The sequence below is a fragment of the Macaca mulatta genome, chromosome X (assembly GCF_049350105.2).
Source record: "Macaca mulatta isolate MMU2019108-1 chromosome X, T2T-MMU8v2.0, whole genome shotgun sequence".
NCBI classification, from domain to species: domain Eukaryota; kingdom Metazoa; phylum Chordata; class Mammalia; order Primates; family Cercopithecidae; genus Macaca; species Macaca mulatta.
The window spans coordinates 108,123,812-108,141,767 of NC_133426.1; the positions used below are offsets into that span (position 1 = coordinate 108,123,812).

The 17,956-nt window shown below is 44.4% G+C and overlaps 1 protein-coding gene across 4 annotated transcripts in view; it reads left to right on the top strand.

The window, feature by feature from the left end:
- Positions 1 to 17,956, top strand: part of DRP2 (dystrophin related protein 2) — a 44,086-nt gene that overhangs the window by 16,775 nt on the left and 9,355 nt on the right. For all 4 annotated transcript variants that reach the window (XM_015127780.3, XM_077987694.1, NM_001266215.2 and 1 more), the window contains 14 exon segments: positions 1,074 to 1,230; positions 2,432 to 2,552; positions 5,103 to 5,371; positions 5,760 to 5,906; positions 6,339 to 6,417; positions 8,495 to 8,555; positions 8,864 to 8,925; positions 10,578 to 10,652; positions 11,577 to 11,778; positions 12,001 to 12,086; positions 13,970 to 14,127; positions 14,461 to 14,627; positions 16,144 to 16,255; positions 17,778 to 17,914. In XM_015127780.3, coding sequence (XP_014983266.1) covers positions 1,074 to 1,230; positions 2,432 to 2,552; positions 5,103 to 5,371; positions 5,760 to 5,906; positions 6,339 to 6,417; positions 8,495 to 8,555; positions 8,864 to 8,925; positions 10,578 to 10,652; positions 11,577 to 11,778; positions 12,001 to 12,086; positions 13,970 to 14,127; positions 14,461 to 14,627; positions 16,144 to 16,255; positions 17,778 to 17,914 — 1,833 coding nt within the window.

Consider the following 17,956-nt stretch of genomic DNA (forward strand, 5'->3'; position numbering starts at 1 on the left):
AGCTCTGTAAGAGCCTAAAGGCAGTTTTTTTCTCAGTTGTTCGGCTTTCCCTAGCTGTCTGTGCATGCCTGCCACTTTTTTTCTCCACCCTCTATCATCAAAGCTTCTGGCTTCTGGCGGGCTTTATTAGGGGTGAGGCATTGTGGATAAGTTGATAGAATGCAGGCTTTGGAGTCAGGTAAACCTGAGTTCAAATCATACTTCTATCAATGACTTAACTGTGTGACCTTTAGGAACTACTTACCCTTTCTGAGCAATAAGAATGCCTACCTGATAAGGTTGTTGTAAGAATTAGTTGAAGCAATAATTTAGGTAAAGATCTTGGTCTAGGTGGTGGTGGGAAGGGGAGCAATGAATAAAGATAGTTATTATTGTCAGCCAAGGGGAATGGCTTGATGACTGCACATATTCTTGGCCAGCCTCCAGACTCCTACCATGGTTCATTTGGAGGGCAGCGGGGTGGGAGGGCAGACAGAGATAATTATACAGTACAGATTTTTCTGTTTCCATATCTCAGACCTCTAGCCAATGTTCCTTTGGGTCCCAAGGGCTGTTATATTCATATGCATCCTTGCACATGTGCATGCCTACACTCAACCACCCAACTTGCCCTTTCCACTTACTGAATCCTCTCCTGCTCAGAGGGCAGTTCGGAACAGCCTCTATGGTTGAGCAGTTTGGCGTGACTTGAATTCTACCAGGGCAAGAGGGGAACCAGACAGCTGTCACCTCTAATGCCCTTGCTCAGTTTCCTACCCTTCCCAGCCTATTGTTTGGCATGCAACTGAAGTAACTGAGATCCACAAAGTGACATTTTAAGCCATTCAAGTTTGGGATGCCTCCACACCCATGGTTCTACCTACTGGTTTTAGTACTGTGCTCCATGTGGAGGTGCCTTGGGACCCTTTTTGGGTGGATAAGAGGGAGGACTCCAGGCCTCCTCCCACTTGAACCAGAAAAGCTCCTCCTGAATTTGTTCTCGATATTAAAGTTCCATATAACTTAGTTTGGGAAAAAAGTTTTGCCACTTAAAAAGAAGACTGAACATCACTGGTTTTACCCATTGTGTGCAGCGCTCGCCTAGAGGCCTTCTCAGACCACAGTGGAAAGCTTCAGCTTCCTCTTCAAGAGATTATTGACTGGCTCAGCCAAAAGGATGAGGAGTTGTCAGCTCAGCTGCCCCTACAAGGGGATGTGGCCCTGGTGCAACAGGAGAAGGAGACACATGCGGTAGGTTAGAATCACAGAAGCCGTGGTGTGTAGCCTCTCAGCTGGGGAGGAATCCCTTCTGCAGTACCCTGACAGACACCCAGCTCTGCTTAGACACCTAAATGAATAGGAGGCTGTATGCAATCCTACTAGCCTGTGGCTAGCATGCCACAGCCTAAGTCAAGTATTTTCTTTCTACCCCTCCCATCAAATTCTGGCCCCCCCTTAAAATACTGCCATGATTTTTAATGGGAATATGGGGAAATGAACATAATATAATGCTAAGTGAAAAAACACAGGATACAAAACTAAGTGCAAGTGGATCTCAATTGTATAAAAATGTATATAGATGAGTGTGATGTTTACATACATATAACAGCATAGGAAGGAACTATATCAAAATGTTAACAATGGTTAATTCTATGTAATAAAATTGGAGTTCCTAATTTTCTTCATATCTTTCTGAAATTTCTAGTATTTCTGTGACATATATTACTGCTGTAGTTAAAATACTTCTTAAAATGACTACAGAATGAAATATAATACCGCAATAAAATAAAATAAACTATAACTGCGTGCCACAGCATGGGTGAATCTTACAGACAGTATGTTGAGTGAAAGAAAAGCCGGATACAAAAAGAGTACATACTGTATGATTCCACTTATATAAAGTTTTAAAATAGGCAAAACTAATCAGTGGTTTTACAAGGATTGTGGTCACCTTTGTGGGAGGGGAGGGAGGGGTGGGGCGTGAAGATGAGATAGTGACTAGGAGGGCCCACCGGGGATGCTGATAGAATTCTGTTTCTTGATCTCAGTACTGATTACATCAAAATGTACACTTTTAGTTTGTGTACCCTGTATATATTTCAACCAAAAATTTAGTTATAATTTTAATATAAATCCTGCCTATCTTGGTTTTGATTTTCTTAAGACCGTTACAGGAAGCTTTCTGAGTCTTCTGGAGAACCAAGATCCCCACATTTTTCTCTATCCTGTGGCACAGACAGACAAATTTCATACTAAACAGACCTTCCAGTGTCAGAGTTATTTTTCTGCCTATCAGGAGGATTGCACGTCTTTTTGTCTAGGTAGTTCAAAGATACCTGATAATGCCAAAGAATCACGTCACACTGAGAAGAAAGGCTGTCAGTTGCAGGATGGAATGTAAAGTGATTGAAAAACTTTCCTTTCCTGTTGACCATATTGCTAAACTTTATAGGCCTTTATGGAAGAAGTCAAGTCTCGGGGCCCCTACATCTATTCTGTGCTGGAGTCGGCTCAGGCCTTCCTGTCCCAGCACCCATTTGAGGAATTAGAGGAGCCTCATTCTGAGAGCAAAGGTAGGTGGTCTTCTGTTTTTCCCACTTCTTCTTGAGCCGTGTACTGCTGAACAAACACCCTCCTGCCTTCCCCAAACTCATTTTCTTATCTGTTATCTGGGAGGATAGTTTCCCCCAGGAGTCCATCCAAATTTGGGGGAAAGCAAGATTCCTACTGCAGGAAAATAAAGCAAAGAGAATATAGCCTGGAGCAGGGGTCAACAGTTGTGTGACCCAAAGCTGTATGTGGCTCTTTGGAGCAGCATGTGTGGCCATTTAATGAGATGTGGAAAAGAAAAACAAAAAAAACACTCAAATGAATTGAACTGACTCAATAAATAAAAGTACCAGTATGTCCTTTAAAAACACAGTGCTGGCTGGGCACAGTGGCTCATGTCTGTAATTCCAGCACTTTGGGAGGCTGAGGCAAGAGGATCACTTGAGCCCAGAAATTCAAGACTAGCCTGGGCAACATAGTGAGACCCCCATCTCTACAATTTTTTTTTTTTTTTTTTTTTTTTTTGAGATGGAATCTCACTCTGTCGCCCAGGCTGGAGTGCAGTGGTGTGATCTTGGCTCACTGCAAGCTCCACCTCCTGGGTTCACGCCATTCTCCTGCCTCAGCCTCCCGAGTAGCTGGGACTACAGGTGCCCGCCACCACACCCAGCTAATTTTTTTTTGTATTTTGAGTAGAGACGGGGTTTCACTGTGTTAGCCAGGATGGTCTCGATTTCCAGACCTCGTGATCCACCTGCCTCGGCCTCCCAAAGTTCTGGGATTACAGGCATGAGCCACCACGCCCGGCTCCAAATTTTTTTTTCAATTAGCTAGGTTTTGTGGTGTGTGCCTGTAGTCCCAGCTACTTGAGAGGCTGAAATGGGAGGATCACTTAAGCCCAGAAGTTCAAGGCTGCAATGAACTATGATTGCTCAACTACATTCCAGCCTGGGCAACACAGCAAGACCCTGACTCCAAAAATAAATAATATAAAATAAAATAATAAAGTAAAATAATCATAATTTTAGAATACTGCTTTATTTCAACATCGAGGGACATGCAAACCAGCAAATAATAAACCTTTATAAAATCTAAAAAGTTAGGTGATGATTGCCTTTGAAAGGCAAATTGACTATGACTCTTTGGGATTTTTTTGTGTTTAGTCTTTGTTTTTGAGACAGCCTCTTGCTCTATAATCCAGGCTGGAGTGCAGTGGCGTGATCACAGCTTATTGCAGCCTTGACCTCCCAAGCCCAAGCGATCCTCCTGACTCAGCCTCAGCATCCTGAGTAGCTGGGACTACAGGCGCATGCTACCACACCCAGCTAATTTTTGCATTTTTTGTAGAGACCAGGTCTCGCCATGTTGGCCAGGCTGGTCTTGAACTCTTGGGCTCAAGTGATCGGCCTGCCTTGGCCTCCTAAAGTGTTGGGATTACAGGTGTAAGCCACTGCACCCAGCCAACTGTGACTCTTTGATACTGACTCCGATGACTTCTAGCCCCTTCCCTTGATAGAGAGGGCCATTCTGGTCTAGATTCAAATAAGGCAGCAGGATGGGACTCATGGTGACTAGATGTGAGTGGTGGTCTAGCAAGCCCTCTTCTCCGAAAAGAATCCTCAACCCTCTGAGATGGATTGTCAATAGCCTGAAAGAACCCTTTGTGAATTGAGCCCTTTGTCAATGCCATATGCCCTCTTAGTTTACTTCTGGCCCCTCAATGGGAGGGCCAGTACTTAATTTGATGCCCAGTGGGCCTCAGATAGGACAAGCTCTAGAAAGAGCAGCACAATTCTAGTTAGCCTGGGGCTATGGGGCTCTGGACCTTCTGAGGAGAGATCTGAGGGAGGAAGAAGAAATCTATAGATTAGGAGCCTAGGTGGAAAAGCTGGACACATACCAACTTCTCCTGGGCTGAGCCTTCATAAAATGCCTCCCCTTGGCTGGAAGTGGGCAACAGAAACTAATGCAAAATCACATTCCAGGGTCATATGAGTAGGGCTCTAGATGGTTTGCCTCACTATGCCTCTTATAATGTCTTACTTTTTCATTTCCTACTGTTTTAAAATATGAGGAAGTCCTCATGATACATAGTAAGTGGAAAAAATCAGTATGGTCTCTTGACCGTGGTGGTGGATATGTAAACCAACGCATATGGTAAAATCACATAGAACTAAACACACGTGTACACACATGCACACACGAATACAAGTAAAACTGGGGAAACTTGGACAAAATTGGCAGATTATATCAATATCAATATCCTGATTGTGATATTGTACTGTAGTTTTGCAAGATGTTATCATTTGGGGAAACTGGGTAAAGGGTACATGAAATCTCTGTGTTATAACTGCCTATGACTCCACAATGATTTAAATATAAACAGTTTTTTTTAAGTGAATGTATTAAAGGCCTCGACCATGGAAAAATATGTATTTGTGTGTATATGAATATATACACAAACATGCCCACATGTACACACACACACATTTTATAAAGGGCTATTTCTGTCTCTTTTCTCTGGGCTGACCCTGCCTGGTTGGCCTAACTTGGCTTCCTGCCTCCTCTTGCAGATACCTCCCCGAAACGGCGAATCCAGAATCTCAGCCGCTTTGTATGGAAGCAGGCGACAGTAGCCAGTGAACTGTGGGAGAAGCTGACAGCCCGCTGTGTGGACCAGCACCGTCATATTGAGCGGACTCTGGAGCAGCTCTTGGAGATTCAAGGGGCAATGGAGGAACTAAGCACTACTCTGAGCCAAGCCGAGGGAGTCCGAGCCACTTGGGAGCCCATCGGGGATCTCTTCATTGATTCACTCCCAGAGCACATCCAGGCTATTAAGGTATGCAAGCCCCCTCCCCTGACTACAGTCTACCCTGAGACCTGACACTCTCCCCAGACCCTGACAATGTTTCTGCTGCTGAGACTTCATTGTTGGCCTGGACTGCAACTGAACTGCCGTCAGTTTATGTGCTAGATTTGGGGCTGGTTTGGCTGGAGTCTCTTCTGTTTTTCTACTTTCTTCTCTTTTCCTGGTGTTTTCTGAGGATGAGAGGAAGAGGATAAGGACAGTGGCCACCCACACCTTAGTCTGGTTGCCCTAATAGGCAAGCACTAGCCTGTGTTATTGAAACAAAACCTCTGGGTGAAGAGGGAAGAGTAGAGGTGAATGACTATTGGTTCTTCTTTCCCACTCTGTCTGCTGTGGCACTTGGGTCCTGGTTCTCCAGTTGTTCAAAGAAGAATTCTCCCCCATGAAAGATGGAGTAAAGTTGGTGAATGATCTGGCCCACCAGCTTGCCATTTCTGATGTGCACTTGTCAATGGAGAATTCCCATGCCCTGGAACAGATCAACGTCCGATGGAAACAACTACAGGTAGAAGAGCAGCCTGGAGTGAACCATGGGGAGGTGCCTCCATATAACTAGGCTTGGTGGAAACTTCTTCAGGGTTATGGAAATGGGATGTGCATGGGAAAAGAGGAGTGGAGAATGTAGAGCTAGGGAATGGGCTTTTCAACCTCTACGCTGCAGGGAATGATTGAAGTGAATAAGAGGGGTCTTTCTGGATTTGGGCACTCAGGATAGACAGGAGCAGGGGAAGAGTGACTGTGGCCTGGAATTAGGGATGCTCTGCTGTGACTTTTGGGAGTTCTGGGGGATGGCTAGGAGTTGGGTGACGGTGGGAGAGGCTGGAACCAGAGAAAAGCCAGTCTCTGAGGAAGCTCATAAAGATTCCCGGAGGTACCTGGGGATCCCACTCTAAATAACTGGAATGAATCTACTGATCTCACCCTGTTCTTTCCATAGGCGTCAGTTAGTGAGAGGCTTAAGCAGCTCCAGGATGCCCACCGGGACTTTGGGCCTGGGTCACAGCACTTTCTCTCCTGTACGTGAACCAAACTGGACTCCACTTAGCAGAACCTCAGCCATCTTCCTGGAGAGTCTATTGTTATCCCCTGGGGCCCTGGTGGGAGCCCAGTATACCTTGACACCCGAGAAGCAGTAAGGATAAAACAGTGTGGTATAGTGGTTAAAAGAACAGTCTCTTGGCTGGGCGTGGTGGCTCACGCCTATAATCCCAGCACTTTGGAAGGCTGAGGTGGGCAGATCACCTGAGGTCAGGAGTTCGAGACCAGCCTGGCCAACATGGCAAAACTCCATCTCTACTAAAAATACAAAAATTAGCTGGGTGTGGTGGTGGGCGCCTGTAATCCCAGCTACTTGGGAGGCCGAGGCAGGAGAATCGCTTGAACCCAGGAGATGGAAGTTGCAGCCTGGGCGACAAGAGTGAAACTCCGTCTCAAAAAAAGAAAAAAGAAAAAAAAAAAAAAAAGAACAGTCTCTCAAATTGGAGAGATCTGGATCTGAGGCACAGCACCTCAACCTAATAGCTATGCAGGCTCAAAATTTAAAAAAATAGCTTACTGTTTTGGAACCTCAATTTTCCCATATGTAAAAAGAAGGAAAAATATTACCTAGCTCATCAGGTTATGGGAATTAAATGACTTTATTTTTTCAAAGATATTTATTGAGGGCCTTCTGTGAGCCAGATACTGCTCTAGGCACTGGGGCTGCATCAGTAAACAAAACACACAGAAATCCTTAGACAGCTTATATTCTAGCTGGGGAAACCAGACCACAAACAAATAAGTAAAATATATATAAGGTTACTTGGTGACAAGGGCTATGGAAAAAATTAAAGCAGGGAAGGCATGGATAGGGAGTGCTGGATTTAAGCGGGGAGGTGTTGCAATTTTGAACAGGGTGGTTAACAGAGGCCTCACTGAGAAGGTGGCAATTGAGCAGAGGTCTAAAGAAGGTGAAGGGTTGACCTGTGTGGATGATAACTGAGGGAAGAGCATACCAGACAGAGGGAACAGCATATTCCACATGCTTAAGGTAAGGATGTGTCTGGAAAATAGCAAGGAGAGCAAAGTGCGGGGGAGTAGGGGAGGCTGGAGCATGTAAGGCCTTGTAGGCAATGGGAGGAACTTCAGATTTTATTCTCAATACAATGGAGAACGATTGGCACGGTTTGAGCCAAGGGATGGCATGATCTGCCTTATGTTTCAACAGAGTCAGGGTGTTGAGAAGAGACTACTGGGGAGCAACAGTGGGAACAGGGAGACCTATTTGAAGGTACATTGCAATAATCCAGGTGAAGGATTATGGTGGCCCAGACTGGGAGCTGGTGGTGGCCCAGACCAGGGGGCTGGTAGCAGTGGAGATGGTAAGAATATATAGACAGAAAAATGAGATATGCACACAAAGCAATGAGCATAATATCTGGCACATAGTAGGAGCTCAGTAAATGTTAACTGTGGTTAAAATTATTGCTATTATAATCATTGGCATACAGCTATACCTGCAGTCAGAGGACTCTTGTACCGAGGAAAACTGCAGTGAGCAAGCTGACCATGTAAACGGGGCCATTCCTTGAAGTTCAAAAGATAGACACAGGCAGAGAGAGGCATGAGTTTCCAGAGTTCCTCATGAGAGAGAGAGAAGTGGGCAGTACCATTACCCACAGTCCCACAGGACTGAGAAGCTTGACCTTCTAGGGGAAGAGCTTTGAGCCCTAAGAGTAAAGTGGAGTCTACTTCATATCCACAAGAGTAATCCAGCTGCCTGCAGCTGATGGGTAGAAATGGCAGTCTGCTTAGGGAGAAGATTGTCAGGGTGGCCAAGGCCAAGTATTCCTGTTCATACCCTTGCCACATCTCTGGTATGTTAGGATATCGGTGACAGCCTCTTCTCTTTGCCTTGCCCTAACATCAGGGAGAGAAGCGTGTTCATTAGAACTCTTTGCCCCACCCTCAGAGGCTGTTAAGAGCTGGCAATGAAATTCAGACATCCCCTTTTGGGCTTGACCACCTCTTTGGGAGGATAGAGCAAGGGAGTAGCTGGGGGCCTTAAGAGCATTAGTGGCCAGCTTTTTTTCTCTTTCTCTTCTCCTTTACCAGCCTCTGTCCAGGTTCCCTGGGAAAGAGCAATTTCACCCAATAAAGTTCCCTACTACATCAAGTGAGTGACCATCTGAATCAGAAGTGGGTCAGTCACCTGCCCACCCCCTCCCTCTCCTGCCTTTTTGCTACCTATCCTTGTCACTCTGTCTGTTGGGATTCCTCCATCCAGTTCGGGTTTTCTCCTACTCATCTCAAGATCTCAAGATTCTACTTGGGTAAAGGTGAACCCTTGGGCTTTGGCATCTTGGGTTCACCCTCGAATCCTGCAGCTTCTTGCATCCAACCTGTCACCGAGTGGTGTGCACACCTGTATGTGGGGTGGGTGGGTGGTATAGATGCTGGTGCTATTGATGCTATTGTTTGTAGCCACCAGGCTCAGACCACATGCTGGGACCATCCCAAGATGACAGAGTTATACCAAACCCTAGGTAAGAATGTGGGCTTCCTGTATACGGTGGGCATATACACAGCTGCCTTTGTCCTGTAATGTCCATCTACAGATGAATGGATAAAGAAAATGTGGCATATCCATATAGTGGAATATTCAGCCTTTAGAAAGAAGGAAATACTGCCATTTGAAACAATGTAAATGAACCAGGAGGGCATTGTGCTAAGTGAAATAATAAGCCAGAAACAAAAGGCAAATACTACATGATCTCATGTATATAAGGAATCTAAAATAGACAAACTCATAGAAGCAGAGAGTAGAATGGTGGCTGCCAGTGACTGAGGGGAGGGGAAAATGGGGAGATATTGGTCAAGAGTACAAAGAAGTATCAATTATGCAAGATGGATAAGTCCTAGAGATCTGTGGTGCAGCATAGTACCTACAGTGAACAATACTGGATTGTATCGTTAAAAATTTGCTAAGAAGGTAGATCTTATGTTAAGTGTTTTTACGGAAAAAAAACAATAAAGAGGGTAGTTGGAAGTTTTTGGAAGTGATGGATGTACTAATGGCATAGATTGTGGTGACGGATTCATAGATGTATACTTGTCTCCAAACTCATCAACTTGTAGACATTGAATCTGTACAGCTTTTTGTATGTCAACTATAACTCAATAGAGTGGTTTTAAAAAGAATAGAAGAGAATCTCAGTCAATAAGCAGGTGGGAGAGGGAATGAGTGCCTCATCGTTTCTCCAACAGCCTGCCTTTCTTTTACCCTCTGCACCTTTCTCAACTGGAGGCTCTACATTCCCCTCCGGACCATTTTATCATCGGATTAGTGCATTATTCTTACAGATGTGAAGTCTGATTTGCTTTAAAAGACTGTCCAGGCTGTGATATGTGTGACTCTCACGTGCCTTATCTTTACCTGCTAAGAGAGACTCATCATTATGTTTGTTGCACATTTTATCCATGCCGATGCATGTGACTACAGTTCATTCTGTTTTACCACTGTAGAATGTTCCATTGTATATAGCACAGTTTCTTTATCCATTCTGCTGTTGACAGACACGTGGGTCATTTCTTGTTTTGAGCTAATGAGGGCAGTGCTGCTGAGGAGTTTCTTGTATGTGTCTTCCAGTACATGTGTGCAAAGATTTCTGTGGGACATGTTTTTCAGTCTGCAGGTCATAACATCATTTCAGTGTGTTGTGACAAACATTTAAAAAATTGAAATAGACCAGGAAATATTAATATGCAACAGATCCTTAGCAAGAGTCATAGTTGATATTAATTTTGTTGTTTTCACTCTATCCAATCTAGTAAGGAATTGCTTCCTGAAATGTTTGATTTAGTTATTTTTACATATACACATGTATGCTATAAAATTAATTTCATACTGTAAGTCTTGATCAAAAAGCATTTGCAAGTCACTGCTCTGGGATATATAGCTGGCTGAGTGGTGGGATATATGACTGTTCCATTTTACTAGGTAATACCAAGTTGTTTTCAAAGATGATTGTGTCAGTTCACACTTTCACCATCAGTTCTCATTCATCACCATTCTTGTTGACACTTGCTATTGTCAGACTTCTATTTGTTGCCAGTCTGGTGGGTGTTAAATGGTATCTTGTTGCGCCTTTAACTTGAATTTTTCTGATCTGAGTGGGTCTCTCTCCATTCTTTGCAGCTGATCTGAACAACATTAAGTTCTCAGCTTATCGCACTGCCATGAAGCTCCGCAGAGTCCAGAAAGCCCTGCGCCGTACGTCTCCTGTTGTACTTCCCTATGACGTTCACCACCCCTCTCCTGTTCCTCATCTGTCTGCTGTTTCTTATTTTCATCTCACCTCGGCAGAAGTTGTTGATTGGCTTGGTGGAAACTCTCCAAAGCCTGCAATATGCTAGCTGTCAACTTCTGCTTTTCCCAGTTCCCTTCCACTCTCGCTAAGCCCCAGATGTGTTTCCAAATTAACCCCACTGTTATCCTCTTCCTTGACCCTTTCCCCATGCTCAGTATGTATAATCAAGCAACTGCTTTGTGACAGGAAGTACTGCAACCCATGATTTGCCATCTTGGGGTTATTGGATGTAGTAGTAAAACTGTTGAAGCAAATAGCAGTGGTTAGGGAACAGTGTCGCTGCAGATATAATATGCCTTCTGGCCTTTGTCAAAGACACGATCCATTCAGACTTCCTGGCTTAGGCATGTCTGGCTAGGCTGAGCCAGCATTTGGGGGTAATTAAGGTGTCCTCTTGATGTATGTCACATTTCCCCAACCATACCTGAGCCTTCATTGCTGGTGTCTAGGTTCTCAGAACAAATTTTATAGACAAACCTATTTGCAGTTGAAACTCATGTAAAGACAGGGAAACTCAAAATGGGATTTGATCCCTTGGGAGTTAGTACAACATAGGAGATGAGTTTACTTATGTCCCATCATCTTTTTGAAACTGATGTCAAAGAACATTGGATATAATAACATGTTGGGTTAATTTGAGGAACATTTTGCTGCCTTCTTCCTCCTTGGATGAGGGTCTTAGTAAAGGACAAGCTTGTATCATATTTGCAAATGGTTGATCTGGAGATTGAGTCAAATTTGGTGATGCTGGTGGCTTTATCTCCTTATTTAATCCCTGGGGTTCTACTTTTGGCTATATTTTCTCCCTTCTCTTCTTTCCTTACCAGTGGACCTGGTAACTTTAACCACAGCCCTGGAAATCTTCAATGAGCATGATCTGCAGGCCAGTGAGCACGTGATGGATGTGGTGGAGGTCATTCACTGCCTGACTGCCTTATATGAACGTTTGGAGGAGGAAAGAGGCATCCTGGTCAACGTGCCACTCTGTGTGGACATGAGCCTCAATTGGCTCCTCAATGTTTTTGATAGGTAAGGGCTTTCAGCTCTGGAAGGCTCCAGGATAAAATTCAATGGGATATCTCAAGTGGGCCTAGTGGAAAGGTATTGCTCCCATAGTAGACTTGGACCCAACTCAGCTTGGGGCATGATTGGAACAGGGCCCTGCTGGGATCAACTTTGTGAGGGAAATGATTGCCAAGATGTTAACCCTTTACATACATCCATGTTCTCAGTCTCTTCTTTTAAACCTAGTGGTCGCAGCGGAAAGATGCGGGCATTGTCTTTTAAGACTGGCATTGCATGCTTGTGTGGCACGGAAGTGAAGGAAAAACTTCAGTGTGAGTATAACTCCAAAGTGTGGAGTGGTGTTGGGTAGAGGGAGAGGTGTTGTGGGGAGGAGGAAGGATGTAAGATAAACAGAAGGTACATCTTGTGACTCAGCAGAGGGCTACTTTGGCTACCTTGTGATGCTTCTTGGTTCACACTATTGCAAAGAACACATGACAGCCAAAGGACAAGATGGGCCTAAGGCCTATTACTATTCCCAGTGTCACTCCAACGGGCTTCATTCCTTCTGAACTGATGGAAGTGCTTAGTCAGGATCTGTGTTGGCATTTTGAGGTACCCAGGGCCCTGATGTTCTAGTTGCATTCCCCTGCGGCCTATTAGGCTTAGCCCTCTTCCAGTCTGAAGCTCAAGCCATGTCACTAGAGACTTCTTATATACACAGGCAGGGCACAGTCATCCCCAATATCTGGGAGGCGGACACTATGTTCTTCTGTAGTTTTTCACATCTTTGGCTTATAGTACCTTTGCTTTCCCCTCTGTCCTCCATGTTGTGTTCAGCATTTTGAACTTTTCAGTAGCAGCATGATTAGTTGTTGAGCCCTAGTGTGTGTTGACCACTCTGCTAAATGGGGTGAGTGCTAAGTTAAATTAGACATTGTCCCTGCTTCCAATGATTTACAGTCCAGAGGAGGAGATGGAAGTACACAGAAAGCATTTTTTAGAAAGTACTGATGAGAATAATCCAAATGGCCAAGAATATATCCTATACAAATGACAGAAAAGAGACAGATGACAGAAAAGAGACAGATGACAGCAGTCTGGAAAAACTTTACAGGGAAGAGAACGTTTCCAAACATGTCCATGGCTATGATATTATGTATTTCTCTCAACATTTCCTTGCGATGGGATGAACAGTGATTATTTATCATCAATTTAAAAGTAAGGAAACTGGGCTGGGTGTGCTGGCTCATGCCTGTAATCCTAGCACTTTGGGAGGCCGAGGTGGGAGGATCACTTGAGCCCAGAAGTTCAAGTCCAGCCTAGACAACATAGTGAGACTCCATCTCTAATTTTAAAAAGTAAGGAAACTGCAGCATAGAGAGATTCACGACTTACCCATGATTCTACAACTAGTCAGTAATGGACCCAGAACTTGAACCTAGGCTCTCTGCCTTGTATTTCTGTGTGTTTTCTAAGCCTTAAGCGAGGTATGGAGCAGACAGAGAATAACCACTGGAGGAGGTTTGCTAAGGCTGGATTGGGATGTGAAAGGAAACAGCCATAGAAGGGCTTAAATAACCCATATACAAAGATAAGCATCATAGTAGATTCCACAATGACTTTGAGATAATTTTTAGATGATCAGATGTTTTGAATTAGCTTCTCTTTTTGGATTATGCATGCCAGTGTTTCCTTCCATTTGTGTGGACAATTGAGAGATTACTACAGTGTTAGACCACATAAACAGGACAGGGGTATGGCAGCCTGACTGTGACTCATGTTCAGGTGCCCCTGAACCTGCACCCCCTCATCCTGCTTCTGGAAGAATCTGTTTTCCCAACAGTATCATATCTGTGTCTGGCACTGCTCTTACACACGGTGCACTCGATCTCTCTCTCTCTCTCTCTCTCTTTCTCTCTCTCTCTCTCTCTCTCTCTCCTGCTTTCACTTTCTGTCACTCTTTCTCTCTGTCTTCCCCTCCCCCTGATATTCTCTCTTTGTGTTGGCCTGATTTTTCTCTCTGAACTCAGAGAATGCTCTTTTTAGAACTCGACTTCTAGAAGGTCAGGGATAGACCTCTATGTAGTCCAGTTTCAAAAGTCATTAGTTCAGTCTGTGCTCTTTCCCCATTTTCCTTTTCTGCCCTTTCTCCTCACCATTCTCCGGCCATTCCTGTGTCGGGGCTGGCCATTCTTGACGGTGGGACCAGCAGACCTCTTCAGCCAAGTGGCCAACTCAGGCAGCCAGTGTGACCAGCGCCATCTTGGTGTCCTGCTTCATGAGGCCATTCAGGTGCCCCGTCAACTGGGTGAAGTGGCAGCCTTTGGGGGCAGCAACGTGGAACCCAGTGTCCGTAGTTGCTTCCGTTTTGTGAGTATGGAACTGGGGAGCGGGGGAGGGAAGGGAGGTTTTAGGAAGGGTGGGAAGAAGGGAAGGACTACGAGCTAGGCTTTTGATCTGAAGTATGCAGATGCAAGGGAGTTTATTGGGATGGAACAACAAGGCAGAAGGTTCTGGGGGCTCTAGAATCATAGTCCTGTTGGGGAGGGTGCCAGCTCAACTAGCACAAGGCAGAAGGTGAACATATCTGGAGAACAGGCCAACCCAGCCCCTGCTGGTTCTCCTGCCCCTCTGAGGGCTGCCATTCTAGGGATAAGACACTTTGGGCCTCAATCATTCCCATTGGTCTTCTTGTTTCCCTAGAGCACTGGGAAGCCAGTCATTGAAGCATCCCAGTTCCTGGAGTGGGTCAACCTGGAGCCCCAGTCCATGGTGTGGTTGGCTGTTCTGCATCGGGTCACCATTGCTGAGCAAGTGAAGCATCAGACCAAGTGCTCTATCTGTAGGCAGTGCCCCATCAAGGGGTTCAGGTAGGGAAAACAATACCTGCTGAGATTATAATAATAAATATTTCATGTGACATATAACTCAGATATTATAAAATAAAGTGTTACCTAATTATTATATAATTATAGCTAGTGTATTATACATTATTATATACTGTTATAATCCTTTCTATTGCAGAATATTTAATTGTTTTAAATGGGAAGTGAGGAAATATTTCATTTTAGTTGTATTATAAAGTATTACAGACCTACAAAAATGTATAGAAGAACATAGGTGTAAGAGCACCTATGTACTAAATGGTATGCCAGCAAATGTTTCACAACTTACTCTCTAAAAAGAAAAAAGGAAGCCTGATCTGTAGCATTTGCTAAATTCTGTGGTGTATATACTCCCACTGTGAATGACGTCAGACTATTTACAGGAGGTCTCTGAGCAGAGTCAGAAAGAGACACTCAGTTGCACACCATTTCATAATATGTCTGCCATGCAGATACAATAGATGTAAGTAATCTCAAGAGCATAGACATTAGCAAAGTAATTAGGAAGTAATGAGTTTTGAGTATTTATTACCTTTGTTTGTAGTATAATTTATTTAATTGTGAGTTTATATAATTTAATAATGGCTAGATTTGACAACTGGCTTAGAAAACCCCTGAAATTTTAACAGCCAGCTGTCGTGAGCTGGTATGAGCTGGCCTCAGCACACCACAGTATATACCCATGACCAACTTAAGGAATAAAACATTATTGCAATACATTTGAGGTCTCCTTGATTATATTCCCCTCCTTCCCCCACAAAGGTAACCACTATCCTGGATTAGACTTTCATCATAAAACACTCAACTTTTTACCTTTGTAAAGCACTAACACACAACTCTCCCTACCATCACCCTGCTTTTCATAAGATGAACAAATGAGGCACACAGCTAATTAGTGGTAGATCTAGACTAGATATTGGATCGTATGACCCCTCTAAGTCTAGGCATTTCACTGTCCTATGCTACAAGGTTGGGCAGTTCAGCCAGGCTTTGGAAGTAGATCTGAAGGGCTATTCTGTATTCTGCAATAATAGGTATATTATTATGAACAACCTTTGGAAATAACTTTTAGCCAACTTAGCCAAGGCTGGTAGAAAGAACTGCCTTCATATTGGAAGTGTAATTTCTCCAGTGTAGGTGGTGGTCCCTGGGAGCCTTGACCTGTTTGGGCCATCCTTGTTTAGAAGGCCATTTGATGTAATGAGATATTTACCCCCGCTTCCCTCCTGTCTCCCTTAAACAAAGGTGGTGAGAATGCTATTTCCCACACTTCCTGGGAATCTGGCCTTATGATTTCATAGGGATTCGTGGTCTGTAGAATAAAGCTGTTCATCTGTTGAGAACTCAGCCACTGCTATGTATATGCTGTTGGGCATGTTATGGCTCCATGCCTCATTCATCCCCTTCTACTGTGTGTGTATATTTTAGTGTTAGAGGAACAGCGGGGAGGTCACTGTGGCATATTGGACTCTCTTTACTACTACATCTCCTCTCCCCCAAGGTACCGGAGTCTGAAGCAATTCAACGTTGACATCTGCCAGACCTGCTTCTTGACAGGCAGGGCCAGCAAAGGCAATAAGCTGCACTACCCCATCATGGAGTATTACACACCGGTATGAAGCCTCCAGGCTGGGTGGGAGGGTTAGGCAGCTCTCAGGTACTAGGCCTTGATCCACTTTGCCCAGCATTGGCTCATAGTTTTCTGCTCTCCTGTGGGGAGTATTCTCCAAGGAGCTCTGGTGATTCACCAGTTTGGGGGATTCAGGCCTCTCTATTCTTCCAGAAGAGCTTCTCCCTCACCAGGCCTGGCCACAGCTGGCCCAGGACACTCTCAGCCATTTTAAGGGCACTCGCTGTTTTGCTGCAGAGAAAAGTCTCAGGAAAAAACAAAACAAAACAGACAAAGACAGAGAGAGCAAGACAGTTCCAGGTGATTTGCCTTCCATTGCTCACTTGAGTTTTTCCTGGCTAGCTTCCTATATTGCTTCTGTACTGGGTCACTCAGTCTTTCCCTGATGCTTTGTCATTATTTCTACCCCTTCTAGTCAGTACCAAAGCTTATGCTCAAATTAATTACTCAGTCCCTTGGAGGGAAAAAAGAAAGGTATGTCCTTTACCTGGACCCCTAAACTCCACTTAGTTTTCCCTGGTAACCGTGTCCTCCATATCTGCCTTAGCCCAGTTCGGTCAGCATCCCTGAACTCCAGCCACAGAGTTGCTCCTGTGCTGTGTTTAAAACCCACAGCTCCATGCTTAGCTTCCAGCACTGACTCTGCTCCCTACTCATCTTTATCCTTTTCTGTCCCTGCAAATGCTCCCAAAGCCCTGATCATATCCCCAGCTCCGACCACTGCTCTCTCTCCCCCATTCTCTCTCCTGTTTTTCAACCTGATGCCCCACAATCCATCTGTCTAAGCTTTCATCTCTTCAAATCCTGTTGGCACAGAAATGTGTGGCCTGGTGAGAACAGGGACCATGCCCTTTACTTTTCGTTTATTATCATTTTAAAGAAAACATTAGAAAAGTCATACCTGGAAAACTGGCTGGATCTGGTAGACTGATAATCCTCTACCACCTGCTCATCCTCTACATCCTTAGAATTCATAGAAACGTGTTTTAAAAATTAACAAACATATGCTCATTATAAAATATTCAAATCATATAAAAGTGTTTAAAGTATAAAACAAAGGTTGGATGCCATGGCTCACACCTGTAATCCCAACACTTTGAGAGGCCGAGGTAGGAGGATTTCTTGAGCCCAGGAGTTCAAGACTGGCCTTGGTAACACAGTGAGATCCCTGTCTCTACAATTTTTTTTTTTTTTTTTTTTTTTTTTTTTTTTTTTTTTTTTTTTGCTTTTAGAGGAACTGAGGCAACTAATTTTTTTTTAAGTATAAAATGAAAGTCCTCCTATCTCCTCACCCTGGCCCCCACCCCTCCAGTTCACTTCCCAGAGGCAACCAGTGTTGAGAGTTTGGCATATATCCTCCCAGACCTTCTTCTAGGAGCAGGGTATGGTGGGCATGAGCAAGAGTGGATTACCCAGCAGGCTGTCTACTCTAGCAGAACAGCCACACCTGCCCAGTATATCTGGAAGCCATTAGGGTAAGTTCCTGTGCCCTGTGTTCTCCTCAGACCACATCCAGTGAGAACATGAGGGACTTTGCCACAACCTTAAAGAACAAATTCCGCTCCAAGCATTATTTCAGCAAACACCCTCAACGAGGTTATCTGCCTGTGCAATCAGTGCTGGAGGCTGACTACAGTGAGACGTGAGTACCGGTGGCTGAGCAGGGGCTGTGGGCAGCCTCACT